Genomic DNA, 13,670 nt, shown 5'->3' with positions numbered 1-13,670 from the left:
CACAAGTCTTGGCAACTTAGAGAGACCTAGTCCAAAAAATGAAGAATAAAAAAGAACCAGGAATGCAACTCAGTGAGGTACAGTGCCCTTGAATTGTAGTTTCAATTTCCAGTAGTACTAAAGAAAAAGAGAGAGAGAGAGAGAGAGAGAGAGAGAGAGAGAGAAAGGGAGGGAGAGAGGGAGTTGGAAACGAAGAGAGACTGAGAAAAGATAAACAGAAAATTTTAAAAAGTGATTATGTCTGGCACAAAAGGCACAACAGGTCAGCAAAACATGGGTTATAAAACTATTGAAAATGGTACTTAATATTTCTTGTTGGATTTAGAAATGTTCATTTGATTATATATATTATATATACAATATTAATATATAATATATATTATATTATACATAATATGTAATACAATATTCATATATATAATAAAATATTAATACAAAAGTAATTATGCTTTGTGGTCCAGAGTGACTACATTAACTAGAAACATGATTAGATCAGAATCTCCCAAGAAGCAGGGTCGAGCTTTAGGGCAGAGCAGCTTCATGCATTGTTCCCATGTGCTCCATAACAGGCTGATGGAATTCCATGTGTGCAGTAATGTGATTAGATCTGAAACGGCTGCACCTGACTTGATTTCCTGATACTGTTGGATAAGAGTGTTATTATATTAAGTTTTACCTCTTTACTTTTAATACTGAGTCCAACTTTTCAATTTCAGAATTACATAATTATACAATAAAAATATTTATTTTTTTCTTTATTTGTCCCCAGAAAGAATAACAAAGAACAAGGTAAACACACAACACACAAAAAATAAATAAATAAACTCCCACATTTATTTCTTAATTTGTCAATTGATATACCATACCAATTCAACCTGAGGTTTCTAGAGAACTCTCTTAGGCTACTTCTCTCAAAGTCCCTGCTGCAGCCTGCACGGTGAAGGCTGCAATAGAAATCTGTCTCTTCACTTCTTCCCAGGCCTTGGAAGGGTCCACTTTGCTTTCAATATCAAACAAAGCATCATAAATTCCTGGGAATGATTCCCCTGCATACTTGTTGTGGCTGCTTGGAGCATAGATGACATGCCTGTCCAGAGAAAATACTTCATTGTTAGTTGCACAAATGACATACAAGAAAGAGGAGCACCATACCATCTTGGATCTCATATTCCTAAATTTATACTTTGAGTAAGCCCTTTGGCAAGCAAACTTGTAAGTTCACTAGTCTCCAAAGACTAGTCTATGTAGTATGTATTAACTACTTTTACTTTAAATAGATAGCTCAAAGTTGTTCAGACTAACACCAGTAGCAACAAGGATAAACAACTGCTGATTACCTGGTATAGATTGTGCTTAGTATTCTTCAAGAATTTACTACAATTTTTTGTAAGTCTTTCTTTCTTTTCTTTCTTTTTTTATTTTTTTATACTGAGGATTGAATCCAAAGGGCTTTTACACTAACCCACTAGCCCTTTTTCATTTTACTTTATTACTATTAGTTTTTTTTTTTTATTGTTGGTCGTTCAAAACATTACATAGTTCTTAATACATCATATTTCACAGTTTGATTCAAGTGGGTTATGAACTCCCAATTAGTTTTTATTTTAAGACAGAGCCTCACTTAGTTGCTTAGAGCCTCACTAAGGTGCTCAGTTTGGCCTTGAACTTGTGATTCTCCTGCCTCAGCCTTCCAAATTGCTGGGATTATAGATGTGAGCCACCACACCTGGCCAATTTTTCTAATTCTTAAAAGTGAATTCTACAAAGTTGCTGTTAGTTTCACAGAGGATGAAACTGACTGTAATTAAATTATTTGTATCAATGAGAATAAAAAATAAGTACTGAGTTTTACTACACCACACTCCCCCTGGCCTTATAACACTGCTGTGATCATTAAATTCCCATTTAAAACCAGCCAACCAACTTTTTTCTATTTTTTAAAAAGTCATATTCTAAATGTGACTTAATGCTTAGTTGAAGGCATGAAGAATCATTAAAAACCATTTGTGATGTTTACAAGACCTAGAAAGAAGACTTTCATTGAAGGGGCTAAGCCAGGTCATGTGCTAGCCCTGAAAGAGGATAAGTTGCAAAGTAACAAGGTAAAGTGTTAAAGAGACACAACCATGCTACCATTGGCAAAATAGTCACCCTGTTTGGATGATGCCTTTTCTCCCAACTCCTGACCCTTTGACAGTCCCTACAGGGAAAGGTGGTGCCACTTCTGGCTGTTCCATAACATAACCCATTTTGCAGTACTCAAAGTATGGGCAACCCGGGGGCAGTGGGTACTTATCAGAATAAGCACATTTGACAAAAATTAGGTGGAAAACCTTTAATAACAAATTTAGGGAGTAAATAAATATATATTTATTACATATTAATGCATGTTTATTAAATTTATTATTATCATGCAAATATATAAAACAATTATATTTAAAATAGAATAAGGGCTAAAATCGTGTAAGAAAATATAAACTTGATTGGAGAGATTTTTGTTTTCTGTTTGTGTCTTTCTGAATCTTTTACATTTCCTAAAGTAAACATTTTTTTTATAATCAGACACAAAAAAATGCTAAAAAGAAAGATATATAAGAATCATATTACATTATTTGCAACCCCAATATAGTATATTTGACACTATATATATTTTGAAATATTCAATTAGCTTGCAAGAAATCAATTTTTATATTTTTTTTCCACAGTGCACAACATTTTTAAAATGTGATATTAAAGTGAAGAGTCATATTTTCTTTCTTACCTATAGAAAGGCCTGTCTGGTAACCCTAAAGGATCAATGAATGCCCGTTCCAGAAACATCAGCTGATCATTCATAATCCTCAATAATATTAGGCTAAAAAGGAAATTAGTATAGGTATAAGTGAATGAAATTGTACTATCCAGCAAGCAAAAATATTTAAAATTCTGATAATGTGCAAATTAATAACCACAACAGGTAATAAACATATTTTTGATATCTTGTAAAATTCTATTTTGCTGAGACTTATGAAACTATGGAAGCAGTGACTTGTGCCAAAGGAAACATTTGTTAGTAATTTTTATGTAAGTGGAACTAATAAGTGGTAAATCTAAGAAAATGAATTCGGGGAAGGCTTTTTTCACCTTAGGAATCTTAATTATCTACTTTGGAAGTCATATCAATATTTAAATGAGACAATTTATAAATGTTTTGTAAGGTGCCAGGCAAATTATAAATAATTTTTTAAGTGACAACTCATGACATTTTCTTGTTATTAAGGATAAACCTTCATGAGCATAAGAGATGGTGTCTTTGTGTTCTTTCAAAGGTAGTAGAAAGCCTACAATGTATCCAACAATACCACAGAATTTGCATTGCAAACGCTGGTGGTATGGTTGTTATTGTAATAAAAATGATTCAGCATAATCAAAATTAATCTAACAGTCCTAAATAGTTTCACAATGAGTTTTGAATTCAATATATTCCCTGTGTCATAATTTAATTAATAAACTAGAAAAGGAATAATTGTTTTATTCATTGGTTTAATTTGCTCTTAATATTTATGTTGTTTTTTAACAATGAGGACACTTAGTAATCACAGTTCTGAATGCTAACATAATACATTATTTTTAATCTTCAGGCCAATCCTTCATGTTGGGAAGATACTACCTCCATTTTTTTTAATATAATTTTCTAATTGACTTTAATTACTTAATTAAATTGGGGATTGATCAATTGAGGATTGATCCTAAGGGTACTTAGCCACTAAGCCACATCCCCCAGGCCTCTTAATTCTACTTTATTTGAAATGTTTAGACAGAGTCTCACTAAATTATTTAGGGCATCATTAAGTTACTGAGGTTAGTCTTGAACTGATGATCCTTCTGCCTCAACCTCCTGAGTTGCTAGGATTACAGGTGTGTATCACTGTGCCCAGCAATAGCTCCACTTTATAAATGACAGAACTAAGAATCAATAGCTTATCAAGTTGCCCAAATTTGCAAATAGAAAGCTGTTGAGTGAAATAGGAGGTCACCAATGTTGTCCTATTGGCTGCACTATATAAACAAAACAAAAATAGAAATAACTAAGATCCCATAATTTAGATTTAAGTTATTTTCAACATTTATTTTTTATCATAATGAATTCAGTATTTTTGAAAGTATAAAGGAGGCATAGACTTTATCTGTTAGCAGCCCATATAAACAAAGGGGATTAGAGTGAAAGATAATTTCAATATGAAGTTATAGGTTTCTGAATCAAATTCACAAAGCATTGCTGTAAATGCAAGAGGTCATGTGGATCCACACAGGTAAGTACACAAACACACACACTTACTTCTTTTTATTTCTCCTTCTCTATTTCTCTCCTTTCCTCTTACCCAACTATATTTCTCTCTCTTGTCTCCATCTCCATCTCTATCTCTATTTCTATCTCTCCCTTTCTCTGTCTGGATTTCTCATCTTGTGGCTACCACTAAAAGTCTTCATAGGTTCTTTGTATAGTAACTGAATTCAACTTGGAGTAACCCTGGGTTGCTAATACTCAAGACAGCTAAGTAAACAGTCTTTTCACTCCTGGAGCATGCCAGCCTCTCCAGAAAGGATAAGAGAATTATATATTTTAAGGTTGACTATTATGTAAGCCTGAAGGTACTAGAGTCAACACCTCATGTTCTCTGATGAGCAAAAACATTGATGTAAGAAAAACAGGGCCAGAAGTGTCTTTTTAGATTTCAAAGTTTCAGTCTAGAAACTCCACCTGCACTTTATTTCCTTATTTGACATTTACTGTTATTATATGCAACATACAGGTGTTCCAGGATCCCTAAACATCAAAGAAAGACACACACTGTATCTTAATTATCATATAAAGAGGACAGGAACAAATAGAAATACTCAAGGATAGTCAAGCTGAGTTCCATCAGAAAACATAATTCAAGCCATGAGGTAGTCTGTCAGAGAAGGAAACATCATTTGTTTTAAAGATAGAAAAATCAGTTTTGTAGAATACATGGTGTTTGGGATCCCCTTAAAAAGGCATTTCTCTTATTTTTTATACATAAAAAACTTGGTGAAAAATATAAAGGATAAAAAATCTTTTCTCTATATACTAGTGTCAATATAACACAATTATTATACTAATTGCTTCCCTCTGAAGTTTTTCTGTTTGGTCAAAAAGTTAACCTACATAATTTTTATGTTTTTGGTTTAACTCACATGTTATTATATTCACATACATAATATTTATAAGAATCATTTTTGCTTTGCTTTTTGTGTGTCTGGTGTTGGGAAATGATTATTTTTAATGGTTATAAAATGTTCAAATTGGTAGAGATCTTTCAGTAAATTCTTTCCCTACTGGGCATTAGGTTGTTTTTATTTATTTGATATTATAATTTTATAATTCTTATCTTTCTCTAGGTAATATCTTTTTAATCAAAACTTGAGACAATATCCTTAAGGAAAAAAATAAGTGGAAATGCTAAGTTAAAGTATAAGAACTCTATGCTGAGTCTTGACATTTGCATAGTTTGCATAGTTGATAGTATTTTAGTATTGTCACATTATCAACTTTAAAATTTTGTTCAAATTGTTTTACATTTATGATTTTACATAGGATTAATCCTAATGTTTAACATACATAAATTTCACATATATAATGTTTAACATAAATAATGGTTTCAAATTAATTCCTATTCTGGATAAATTGAATTTTACCAGCAGGAGGTGCAGATGAGGATTTCTGCATGGAGGTAATAACTTCAAGAAGAGGTAGAAAGAAGTTATGTTTTTGGAAATAAGAGAATTTGGTTGAAGTGTGATGCACAGACAATGAAAGAACAAGAGATTAAAAAAAAAAAAGATCTGGGGTAACACATGGAGGACCCTTCAGTGTTTAGGTGGTAAATTGTACCTCATCAGCTGGCAGCAAGAAGACACTGGCATCTCTGAGCAGCACAGTTCACTAAGCAATGTCAGAGATAGGTCTTTAGGAGGTAGGCAACCCTGCATAGGGTGCTGTAGAGTGGACACAAACACAGTCAAAATGTCCCAAAAATGCTTTTGTAATCAAGATGTCAACTTGTATTTCCTGTTAATTATATCCATTATATACATAAATAAATGTAGAACTTACTTGTTTTTGTCTAAATCTTGAAGTCTCTTGCTGAACTTAGAAGCAATTTCTGTAAAATTCTTTACTGCAGAAAACAGTGCATCTGAAATAGAAGTTGGAATCATCAAGAGCTTTAAGAATGTAATTTCTAATGATGTTGTTACATAGGTAAAAAAAAAGTGAGAATATAGAAGATCATCCTCTTTTGTGTCTTACAAGGTATATGAGCAGTCATGACACGAAAAGTACATGTGCACAAGTAAACAGAATACTTCATCATGTAGAACAAAAATAAAAAATAAATGTCCTAAGGAAGGTCATTGCATTTCAGAAATTACTGGAAACATACAAATAATGACATTGGAAAGAGGACGTGAAACATACCAAATGATACACTGTATGTTTTCATTTCCTGTGGATGTTTCATTGAAATATTGTAGATTTTGTCAGCATACTTTTTTAAAACTACAGCATAATCTCGACAGTCAAAAGGAAGCACTATGGAATTGGCCAATTCAAACACCATCCCTCCTCGAACCTGGGCCACGGTGAGGTGATATTTAAATGTTGGATCATAAAATTTTTCCACCAACTCATATGTTTCATAGACACTATGATACAATGGATAGCTGCTGAATTTGTGTGTTTTCTACAAAAGAAACACATATCTCTTGTAAGATAGCTTATAATAAAATACATAGCACTTAATTTACTGTTAATGTTTACCAATAATAAATAAAAGGAAGTACTTAAATACCTCAATGTGATACTTAATAAGGGTCTACTATTACAGTATTTAAACTCACTCTAGGCTTGTAGTAAGTAAAATATATGCATGTGTGACATAAACAATATTATAAAAACATTCTTTTGGAGTCACCTTACAGACTTGTCTTTAAGCATAGCAGAGATGTGAAAATGTTTTAGAAGACTGAGGAAAAGTCAAGAAAAGTGTTGCATTTGAATAAAAATAATTTAAGAAGACCAAACTATTAGAAGGAAGTAAATAAACATGACAATATTATATAGGGAAATATGTGGTATTTTTTAAATACTGAAATTCTATTAAAAAATTATTCTCTGCTGAACAGTGTGTGGAAAAGTAGACTGTCCAAACAGTGAGGGGTTCAGAAGTAAATGCAGAATCTCACTATGGAGAGGGAGGGATGGTCAGACAGGTATAAGGAAAGTCAACAGTATAAGAAAAAGCCAAGAAGGAAGGACTTTTCATCTAGGTACAGTGGTGCATGCCTGTAATCCCAGCAACTTGGAAGGCTGAGGCAATAGGATCATAAGTTCAAGGCTAGCCTGGGCAACTTAGGAAGATCCTGCCTCAAACTAAAAATTGTAAAAAGGGGACAGGGAATGCAGTTCAGTGGTAAAATCCCATGGGTCCCAGCTCTCAGTACATTAAAAAAAAAAAAAAAAGAAAGAAAGAAAGAAAGAAAGAAAAGAAAAAAAAGAAAAAAGAAAGAAAAAGAGAAGCTTTTCAAACTGCTGATTTATGCCTTTTGATCATTTTCCAAAGTGCTTGAATTTTTGATATTGATCATTTATTTGTTGTTGGTAATTTATAAAGATGGAGGTAGATACATATTAAAAAGTAAAAGTTGAAAGAATTTTCACCTGACAAATAGAAATCAAGTGGGACAAGTACCAAACTGATATAAGAAGCTACTAGTTTTAGTTATGAGGTTTTATAAACTATGCATCTATGTTATTTTGATAAAAATAAAAATATAAACTTATAGTAGTAGCAACAACAAAAGGAATGGCATATGACTCATATCTTCATTGTGCATTATGTCACTTGTTTTTTAAAGATTAATATAATAATTGGATCTATAAGAGATAAAAATAGAAATGTTTATATAGGTATTTATATGGATTAATTTTGAATGATATTAAAAGTAAAGATATTATGTCATGTGCATATAGCTGCATTCCACCTTTATGTTCTACAAAGCACCGATTTTAACAAAATGATAAATAAATAGAAGGATGGTAATTAGACTAGAAGAAATGAAAAGGGAAAGGAGCAGTGGAGGGCAAGAAGAAGCATTAGGGACTGAAATGGAACAAATTATATTCCATGCCTCTATGACTATATCAAAATGAACCCAAATCTTACATATAACTATAATGCACTAATATAAACATTTTAAGAGACAATTTCTATATGACTTAAATGACTTTATGAATGCAATGCCACCAAATAAAATAGAAAAAAATATTTAATATAACATAAAGAAGTTTGCAGTCAGGAGTACCGGGGCCAGGGGCAGTGAACAAGGGCTCAGACATCAGATACAGGACCCACCCCACATAGGACCAGCACTGCAAAGCCCTACCATGTCTCCTTTCTGCCTTCATATTCCTCACCTCCTTTAATGCTTGAGCCACTCTTTGAAGTCAAAATTATTTGTTTGGCTAAAATAGATTCATAAATAATCTTGAAGAATTTAGTGAAAGACAATTACCCAATCTTTAGTATATCGTGCTCTGCCTGAAGCAATTCCGAGTCTTTGGAAGAACACCTCGAAATCATTACCAGACCCCAATTTACTAATCCTTTTAGGGGGAAAAAACAGAATTATTTTAGAGTAATTTTTCATCAATTTTAGATTAAAGATCAATTAAACTAAACTCCATCCCTATTATGACACTCTTAAACATTCAGAAAAGAATGAGAGAAACATTAATTTGATCACAAAATATCCAGTTTTATGACTAGTTTATAAGTTCCTTTTAAAAGACATTCCTGAAATTTGAAAATATTTTCCTTCAGATTATTTCATTTAACATCTGTATTTGTGGTATGTGATAAAGTGAAATAAGTAACCAGTTTTTTCAGGTAATTCAGATGTAAATTATTCCTTTATTACTTTAAATTATACATGTTGTTGATATCAACATTCTCAAACAACTGAGATAGTTCTTTTCCCTTGCTTGTGAGGATACAACCAATGCAGAAGTAATGCTTGTGTTCAATATTAGAGTAACCAAAGTATCTGTTAACTGTGTGGTGTTCAGAAAAAAGACAAGTGATGAGGTGATAGAAATATGATGAGAATTACTTTTTACCATTATCTCTATTCTAACTTTATATTTATGTACCATATGCAAGTACCCCTTCTAATAACACTCATTTTTTGATAGCCAACAGATTTAACTTCAAAACACATCGTAATATTGGATTTGAGACTCTTAAACATTTGTTTTATCTGATCCTAGAGCATTTTGAAATTTAATTTTTAAATTTATGATTGAAAGAAAATATTCTGATATTTTCTAAACAATCCCAGTACAAAAATCAAATCGAGCAGAAAGCTGGGTTGCTGTTTTCTTTACCTGGGCATGCCACTGAACTCAGGTGAAGGACTCTTTTTATTCCAGCTCTCATAAAGAGATTTGCCTTTAAAACCTTCATCAGGGCTTTGAAGCTACACAAATTAATGGAAGAAAGGAAAATACTTTAAAAAATAGATGCAGTAAAACTTACATGTCTGTTGTTAACCAGGGAGTTAATTATAGTTACACAAAACAAGAAATGCAATCTTTATATTAGCAGTCCCTAAAAACTGTGGAGTTGGGGTGTCACTCAGTGGTGCAGCAAATGAATAAATAAATGAATTACAATAATGAGTTTCTGACATTAAACGGAAATTTTCATGTTATTATGTATGGGAATGACTACATTAAGAAAAATCCATAAGGTGCATAGAAAAGAAGACCACATCAAATTATTATCAAACCATTTTCTTTAGAAAATGTATAATTTTGTTTTGTCTACTTTTCGAAATTGGGCTAGGTGACTCTCAAAACCATATATTTTCCCTTTTCTTAGAAAGGAAAATAAAAAGAAGTGAACTGGTAAGGGAATATATTCTTTTTTAATATTTATATTTTTAGTTATAGGAGGACACAAAATCTGTATTTTATTTTTATGTGGGGCTGAGGATCAAAAACAGCACCTCATGCATGCAAGGCGAGTGCTTTCCCTCTGAGCCACAATCCCAGCCCCCAGAATGTATTCTTCTTAGGACTTCTTCTTGTCAGAAAGATTGTCAAAGCCATTAAGTAATATATGTATATATGCATATAAAGTATAATATAAATATTTTATTTAACCAATTATTTGTGTAAACTCATTTTCTGGTTTCATAAATGAGAAAAATAAGGAAGTAAAACATGACCTATTTTACAATTCTACATTTTTATGGAATGGTAGACCCAGAATATTACAAGTTGTACCAAAATTAGGCAGCAAACTAAACTAACATTCTCCAGTTATTTACAGATAATTGAACAATAATGGTATAAAGTGTTTGTATTTTCTATTAATGAGAGTCAAATGAACTAATTTTCAACAAGTGCAATTCAGATACCTTTTGGAGCACCTACATTTTTTAAGAGCTTTGTAAATGCCAGGGATTCATAGACCAATAAGGCACATAACAAACTTTCTACAGTAGGGGTGGCCAGGAAAATGTGGAAATCAGTATCCTATGTGCTATAAGAGATGCATATGCAAAAGTTTATAGGGACACAAGTTAAATTTCTAAAACATGAAAAGCAATTATATCACTCAAGCTTATAATTTAATAATTTATAAACTTTACATAAGGAATAGGATAACGCCATTAACCAAAGGGGGGGATATATATATATACATACACACACACACACACACACACACACACACACACACACATGTATATATTAAACAGTGTAAAAATATACCACCAAGTAGTTAGTTTACCAGGAAAATTTGAAATACTACAAATTATTCTCCCAAAACAAATAAGAAAATTAAAATTTTTAAGCACCACATACTTCAAACCTGACCTAGAGAGCAACATTTTTGCAATCATAACCAGAGTCCACAAATTCAGTTAGCAAACAAAAATAACTGCCAAGTTTCCTTAGCATGTACTGTGAATTACTTGAATAGGGGGAATTTATGAAATACCAGGTCTCAGATACTTAAATATTGTATGTTGTGTGGTAATTTATAAAACTCCAGCCAAACAATGGAGCTCATAAATGCTAGACTAATAAATGTTTTCAAATTGATTTTTCAATTTCAATAGAAGTTATATGGTTAAATTTCATGCTTTTGAAACTGAAGCTTAATGACATGTATTATAACTTATAATTCCTCCTGAAAAATTGTTTTTCTTGGAAATTACATTGTTTATTTCTGATTCTATTCAGTGAACAGGTTTTCTGTTGTCCTTATTGTTTTCTTTCCATTCACTTCAGACAGTTAGCAGAAACAAAAATCTGTCTTGCCAAACCCCCTTCATTCTTACTAACTTGGATTAGGACCAGAGTTATGGAGTATGAAGGTTAAAGAGATTCCTGTCCTATAGAAATTTAGGTATCCACCTTTGTACCAAGTTCAGTGCCCTCTGTGCTGTGACAATTAAGATAACATTGAGGTATCATTCAGGCTCACTGAGGCCAGGGGATTAGAGTCCAAGGCAAATGTTGAGAAGGAAGTTACTTAGTCTCATCTAGCCTCCGCCACAAAATGATTTGTTGTTTTTAATGTATACTCTGTCTCCATCATTTAGAACATTTGGTTTTCCTGAGTCCTGAATTAATTGGGAACAGTATATTAAGAAGGAGAAACTGGTTGTAAAATTAAGGACATAAACCATAGGAGAATGTCCCAGTTCAGCAACTGTACACCTTGGGTGACTAGGGTGGCTATCATTTCTCAACAGTTTCCTCATTTTTAAACAGAATATAGTAAACATAATGATACATACAGGCTGCCTCAATATGTTGTGGGGGGAGACAAGGTAGTGTGTAGGCAGCATGTTAGATGTGACATTCTGTGGAGTGGATTGTTAAATAAAAAAAAGATGAGTTATATAAAACAACAATAGCATCATAATGGCACCTCAGGGAAACATTATTTGTAGAAGTTAGATTTTCTTAAGATAGATAGATAGATAGATAGATAGATAGATAGATTTCTTTTTACCTCTTTTGTTAGATTGTATACCAAGCTATACATCAGTGGTGTACAATCAACTCTTAAGGTGTAGTTTCCTGAAAGACAGAAAAATGATACATTGGTTTTCATTTAATTTCTCTCAGTTGTTTACTCAAAGACCACTGCTAACTTCCTAGATGGAAATGATCCTTTCAAAAACTAAATTTATTTATTTCAAACTCTTGAATGGCTCCTGATCTCACTCTATAAAACCCATCATCTTCCTCATGTCCCCCAGCATGGTATATGAAACAACCCACATCATCTCTCCAAGTTTTTATTTTCCATTCTGCCAAGAATATTCCCTTGGGGCCTTTGCACACGGCATTTCCCAGTCCATACTACTTATTCCTCCTCTAGTAAGATGCTACATTTTCTGAGAGATATCCTATGGCCATCTTATCTGAAACAGCATGCTCCTTCCACTCCCTATCCTGGCTACATTCTTCCTCTCTGACATTGGTTTATTTTTTCCATAAATTCCTCACCTATCTAATATAATAAATAGTTGTCTTTTTGTTATTTGCCCTTCCAATGGGCCATAAGTTCCATGGGAACCAGGGTGGTCTTTTATTAGCTAATATATCCTTAGTGTTTCCAACAGTCAGAACTGTAGCAATTACCCATCTGTTGTGAACATAAAATTAAACATCTGTTGTGAACATAAAATTGTGAGCTAGCTGCTCTAGAGCTGATTCTACAGAGAAGAGGTGGACTCTCCATTCTTCCTGCAGGAGTTGAGGGCGGCTGGGTTTACCCTTCATTCTCCTTATACAGAAAAAAAGCTGCAGATGAAGGATATTTTCTGCAACAAGCTGAAACAATCTGACCTTCATTTAGAGAATTGATATATTCGACTGAAAATATTGTAGAAGTTCTTTTGTTGTTGTTTGGCTTTTTGTGAGATTTTTTTGTTGTTGTTGTCATCCTTGTTGTTGTTTTGGTTTTTAAAGTGAAGTAAACCAATGTTCAATGGCCACATGAAAAGCTTTCTATAAGATGTTGCTGAATTAAAAGGTAACTTGTAGAACCACTTAGGTATAATATGATACCCAAAACCTGTATGAAGTAGGGATAGGAAATGACATGTAGTGGTTAGAAAATACAGCTGAAAGAGCAGAGTGTGGGTATAACCTCAACCTTCACTGGCTTTGTGACCTTGGGAAAGTTACTTTATGTCTGAGTCTCAGTTTTGTCTCCTGTACAATGACGATAAAAAACCACAGGGTCATTGTATTAAATAAATGTTTACCTATAAAGCACTTGAAACAGCACCTGTTCCACTTTTGCTTGAGCTAAATTATATTCTGGATATCAACATGAGGGAAACACCTCCAATCGAAGACTATAGAGAAGGTATTAAGTTTAAGAGTGGTTCATGACTGGAATTTCCTTTATCTGTAAATTTTGTATCTTAACATAAGAAACTTAAGAATATGGTTTATTGTATTATTTGAGAAATGGGAATTTAACAAAAATTTTAATATAAAACAAAATGAGATTAGTGATGATCCAATCACATATTAGATCCTTTCTTCTTAATCCTGAAAACTACAAGAATACAAA

At 32.6% G+C, this 13,670-nt stretch overlaps 1 protein-coding gene across 3 annotated transcripts in view; it reads right to left on the bottom strand.

Moving 5' to 3' along the window:
* Positions 1–897: 897 nt before the first annotated feature.
* LOC113191694 (Putative N-acetylated-alpha-linked acidic dipeptidase) overlaps positions 898–13,670 on the bottom strand; it is a 46,472-nt gene continuing 33,699 nt past the window's right edge. For 2 of the 3 annotated variants that reach the window (XM_077797675.1, XM_077797677.1), the window contains 7 exons: positions 12,093–12,160; positions 9,449–9,540; positions 8,578–8,668; positions 6,482–6,746; positions 6,119–6,200; positions 2,762–2,854; positions 898–1,087 (listed from right to left, as the gene is read on the bottom strand). In XM_077797675.1, coding sequence (XP_077653801.1) covers positions 898–1,087; positions 2,762–2,854; positions 6,119–6,200; positions 6,482–6,746; positions 8,578–8,668; positions 9,449–9,540; positions 12,093–12,160 — 881 coding nt within the window. The remainder of the gene's footprint in view (positions 1,088–2,761; positions 2,855–6,118; positions 6,201–6,481; positions 6,747–8,577; positions 8,669–9,448; positions 9,541–12,092; positions 12,161–13,670) is intronic. The other variant, XM_077797676.1, reaches the window with a different exon arrangement.

The sequence above is a fragment of the Urocitellus parryii genome, chromosome 4 (genome assembly GCF_045843805.1).
Source record: "Urocitellus parryii isolate mUroPar1 chromosome 4, mUroPar1.hap1, whole genome shotgun sequence".
In the NCBI taxonomy this organism is placed as follows: domain Eukaryota; kingdom Metazoa; phylum Chordata; class Mammalia; order Rodentia; family Sciuridae; genus Urocitellus; species Urocitellus parryii.
Note: the sequence above shows the minus strand (reverse complement) of the source record. Positions and strands in the feature narration are given on the sequence as shown.